The sequence below is a fragment of the Odocoileus virginianus genome, chromosome 10, assembly GCF_023699985.2.
Source record: "Odocoileus virginianus isolate 20LAN1187 ecotype Illinois chromosome 10, Ovbor_1.2, whole genome shotgun sequence".
Lineage (NCBI taxonomy): Eukaryota > Metazoa > Chordata > Mammalia > Artiodactyla > Cervidae > Odocoileus > Odocoileus virginianus.
In genome coordinates, this window is record NC_069683.1 from 62,018,924 (window position 1) to 62,023,061 (window position 4,138).

At 46.1% G+C, this 4,138-nt stretch overlaps 1 protein-coding gene across 1 annotated transcript; it reads left to right on the forward strand.

Moving 5' to 3' along the window:
- Window positions 1-329: 329 nt before the first annotated feature.
- LOC139037202 (nuclear receptor subfamily 1 group D member 2) lies at window positions 330-2,901 on the forward strand. Its single transcript, XM_070473662.1, has one exon. It carries the CDS (start codon window positions 541-543, stop codon window positions 2,272-2,274), a length of 1,734 nt encoding a protein of 577 aa, XP_070329763.1. The 5' UTR covers window positions 330-540; the 3' UTR covers window positions 2,275-2,901.
- The last annotated feature ends 1,237 nt before the right edge of the window (window positions 2,902-4,138 follow it).

The following is a 4,138-nucleotide window of genomic DNA, read 5'->3' on the forward strand; positions in this document are numbered from 1 at the left end:
CTATGGAACTTTGTACTGCACAACTGCAGACCACCCATTACTTTGAGTACACACGAAAGTTTTGTAAAAATTGATTACATCCTGGGTTAGAAAGCTGCCCTCAATTAAATGCAAATGCTTTAAATTATAAGGGTACATTTTCTTAACCATAGTGGGTTTAAGCTAGAAGTCAATAAGAAAAGGATTTTTAAAACTCCCATATGTTTAAAAATGAGTAAACATTTATAAATGACATTTGTCAAAGAGGAAATGAAAATTGAATTTAGAAAACTGTTTTGAATTGAAAATATTAAAAGTTCAACATATCAAAAGTTGTGGGATGGGTTGTCGGGGCCCGCGAGGAGCGCCGCCCGCTGCCGCGCGCTCTCCCCGAGTCCGCTTTCCGGCCCCGGGGCCCGGCTGCGGGCCCCCGCGCGCCCCGCCTATGAGGGCGCCCCGCGACCACCGCCGGCGGCGGCCCGGGGCGGCGCGACGCTGAGGTAGCGGCGGGGGCGCTGCCCGCTCTGCGGACGGGCGGCCTCGGGCCTCCCCGAGGGCACCATGGAGGTGAATGCGGGAGGTGTGATTGCCTACATCAGTTCTTCCAGCTCAGCGTCCAGCCCTGCCTCTTGTCACAGTGAGGGCTCCGAGAATAGTTTCCAGTCCACCTCCTCCTCTGTCCCGTCTTCTCCAAACAGCACTAACTCTGATAGCAATGGGAACCCCAAAAATGGTGATCTCTCCAATATTGAAGGCATCCTGAAGAACGATCGAATAGATTGTTCTATGAAAACCAGCAAATCGAGCGCCCCTGGGCTGACAAAGAGTCACAGTGGAGTCACAAAATTCAGTGGCATGGTTCTCCTGTGTAAAGTCTGCGGGGACGTGGCCTCAGGATTCCACTACGGCGTTCATGCTTGTGAAGGCTGTAAGGGTTTTTTCCGGAGAAGCATTCAGCAAAACATTCAGTACAAGAAGTGCCTGAAGAATGAAAACTGCTCTATAATGAGAATGAATAGGAACAGATGCCAGCAGTGTCGCTTCAAAAAGTGTCTGTCTGTTGGAATGTCAAGAGATGCTGTTCGGTTTGGGCGAATTCCTAAGCGTGAAAAGCAGCGCATGCTGATCGAGATGCAGAGTGCCATGAGGACCATGATGGACAGCCAGCTCAGTGGTCGTTTGCACAGTGACCCTTTAGCAGACCACCATGAGCAGATCGCCTTGCCAGCCCAGGAACAACCGCGACCCAAACCCCAGCTGGAGCCAGACAACAGCAAAAGCTCTTCTCCCTCCTCCGATTTTGCGAAGGAGGAAGTGATCGGCATGGTAACCAGAGCGCACAAGGACACCTTCATGTATAATCAGGAGCCGCGCGAAAGCTCAGCGGAGACCTCGGCGCCGCCGCGAGAGCGGCTCCCTAAGAACCTGGAGCAGTACAGCATGAACCACGAGCACTGTGTGGGCGGGCCGCGCGGCCGCTTCCCTTGCACCCAGAGCCCGCCGCATCTCGGCGGACACTACAAGGGCCGGAGCGGCGTGCACTACCCCGGCGGGCACGGCGTCTGTGTGGCGGGCGGGCACTGCGGGAGCTTCCCCGGCGCTTATACTCCGCGAGTGTGTGATCGAGTTTCCATGGATGGGTTTTCTCAGAATGAGAACAAGAACGGTTTCCTGTGCAACACTGGCGGGAGAATGCACCTGGTTTGTCCGATGAGTAAGTCTCCGTACGTAGATCCTCATAAATCGGGGCATGAAATCTGGGAAGAATTTTCCATGAGCTTCACCCCAGCAGTGAAGGAAGTGGTGGAGTTTGCAAAGCGCATTCCTGGGTTCAGAGATCTCTCGCAGCATGACCAGGTCAACCTTTTAAAGGCTGGGACTTTTGAGGTTTTAATGGTACGGTTTGCGTCATTGTTTGATGCAAAGGAACGTACTGTCACCTTTTTAAGTGGAAAGAAGTATAGTGTGGATGATTTACACTCAATGGGAGCAGGGGATCTGCTAAACTCTATGTTTGAATTTAGTGAGAAGCTAAATGCCCTCCAACTTAGTGATGAAGAGATGAGTCTGTTTACAGCAGTTGTCCTGGTCTCTGCAGATCGATCAGGGATAGAAAACGTCAACTCCGTGGAGGCTTTGCAGGAAACGCTCATCCGCGCGCTAAGGACCTTAATAATGAAAAACCACCCAAACGAGGCCTCTATTTTTACAAAACTTCTCCTAAAGTTGCCAGATCTTCGCTCTTTAAACAACATGCACTCTGAGGAGCTCCTGGCCTTTAAAGTTCACCCCTGAGGCCTTCGCTGATTTAGACATGAACCAACCCAGGCTAACTGTACATTTTGTGCTGAAACGCTTATTTCTCTGTGCGTGCCGTCTGTGGAGGTGGAGACCTCGGAGACGACCAGCCCGCAGGCCGTCTCTGCAGTCGGCCAAAGCCGTCCGCCGCATTTCCTCAGCCCTGGCCGGAGGCTGACCACGTCCCGAGTGATCCGTCAGCTGTGCGGCACTTAACTGGAGAAGCTACACTGAATTACAGTCACACTGAATGTTAGACTTTCTCATCTGCCAAAACCAAAAACCATTGATCTCCCTGTGACATAAATGTAACGCGTAATCACAATATCTGAGGACCTAAAGTTACCCCTCTGTGGTGGAAGTTACCCCTCCTGTCAGATGGAAGCCTGATTTCACCACAGGACTCTGATCTGCTGGTTGAGGCCCTGCGAGTGAGGAGACTTCGTTGTGGGTGCCCCCATCGTCATGAGCGTGCTCGGTCCTGGGAGGCTCCCTGCTTGTGGAAATGAGAGCCGATCCTTCCCCCAGGCCCACCTGACAACATCCTAACCAACATCTGTAAAGCATCTTTACCTCTTGGGAGATAGGCACTATGTAAATACAGTAAAATTTTTGTTATAATTATTCATAATAATTATCTTTTTTTTTTAACTTCTACTGTTTTCTGAGAAATCATTTCAGTCCACACCAATCTGCTATTCAGGGTTCCTGCATATGTGTGGGGTATCCTCTGGCACACACATATTCAAAGATTATGGGTACATTAAATACATAGTATGTGTACATAATATCTATGTGAATATAGTTATACATAAATATATCTCTTCACAATATTTTAAACTGTGAAGAACTTTATCATACAATAAACTTAAAACAAGAGGTGTCAAAAGACCCAAATTAGGTGCATTTTACCTGTTGATAACATAACCATTGCTTTCAATGTTTTAGAGAGTAGAGTGCTGAATTTATGCTCTATTTTTGTTTATTTAAGCACCACTTAATGTAAAAGTGCAACAGGCAGTTGAGTCCAGATTTTCAAAAAATTTGTGTTTTAGAGTTCATCTTTAGTAAAATTTTTGGTTTCAGGTACTGGTCATTTAAAAGTTCATTCAGATTCTTACCTTGTGCTAAAAAGGTTTCACTGCTGCCCCTTAATACACATGCTGCAGCTTGATGATAAACATTTTGATTCTTCCTGGAGAACCAGTGTTTAAGAGAACAGTTTCACATGGTGATGTGTGCCTGTGTGTGAATGTAGATGTGCCGGTGTGTTCTGAAGCCACTTGTTTTTTTTCCCTTAAACAACACTACAGGGATTTTGTCAAATTAGATTTAACCTATAATTTGAAAAATCATTTAGTGTGTGACCTACAGGCTTAGGAATAGTATAGTCAAAGACATTTCATCCTTATTTCTGTTCTTGGGCTTTATTAAATAGGTAAGATTGGCCTTTTTATGGCAGTTGGAGAAAATCACCTGAAAGTTGAGGATTTTGTGTATGTTTTTCTGTTGCCCTGCAAGATAGCAGCTAATTGGATTTTTTGGGTTAAGACTGCCTTCTGTATAATTTTTAGATTATATAAAATTACAAAAACGAAAAGGTCCCCTTTACTGTCTCAGCCTGTTACTTTAATGACATGTGAGCAGAATGCCTTATTTTGTAACCTTGTTTAACTTGTTGCTACTAGGACTTGAATTTCTGTGGCACTAGTTAAGTAAGTTAAAAAAGAGTTAAACCCTCTCTTTATTAAAGAGGAAAGGTGATGGTGATGTCTGTAGTACAGTGTAAACCATAATTGTGATTTACCTTAAATAGGTATGACTTTTATGGGATATACAGTATAGTTTTTGTGAATTCTTT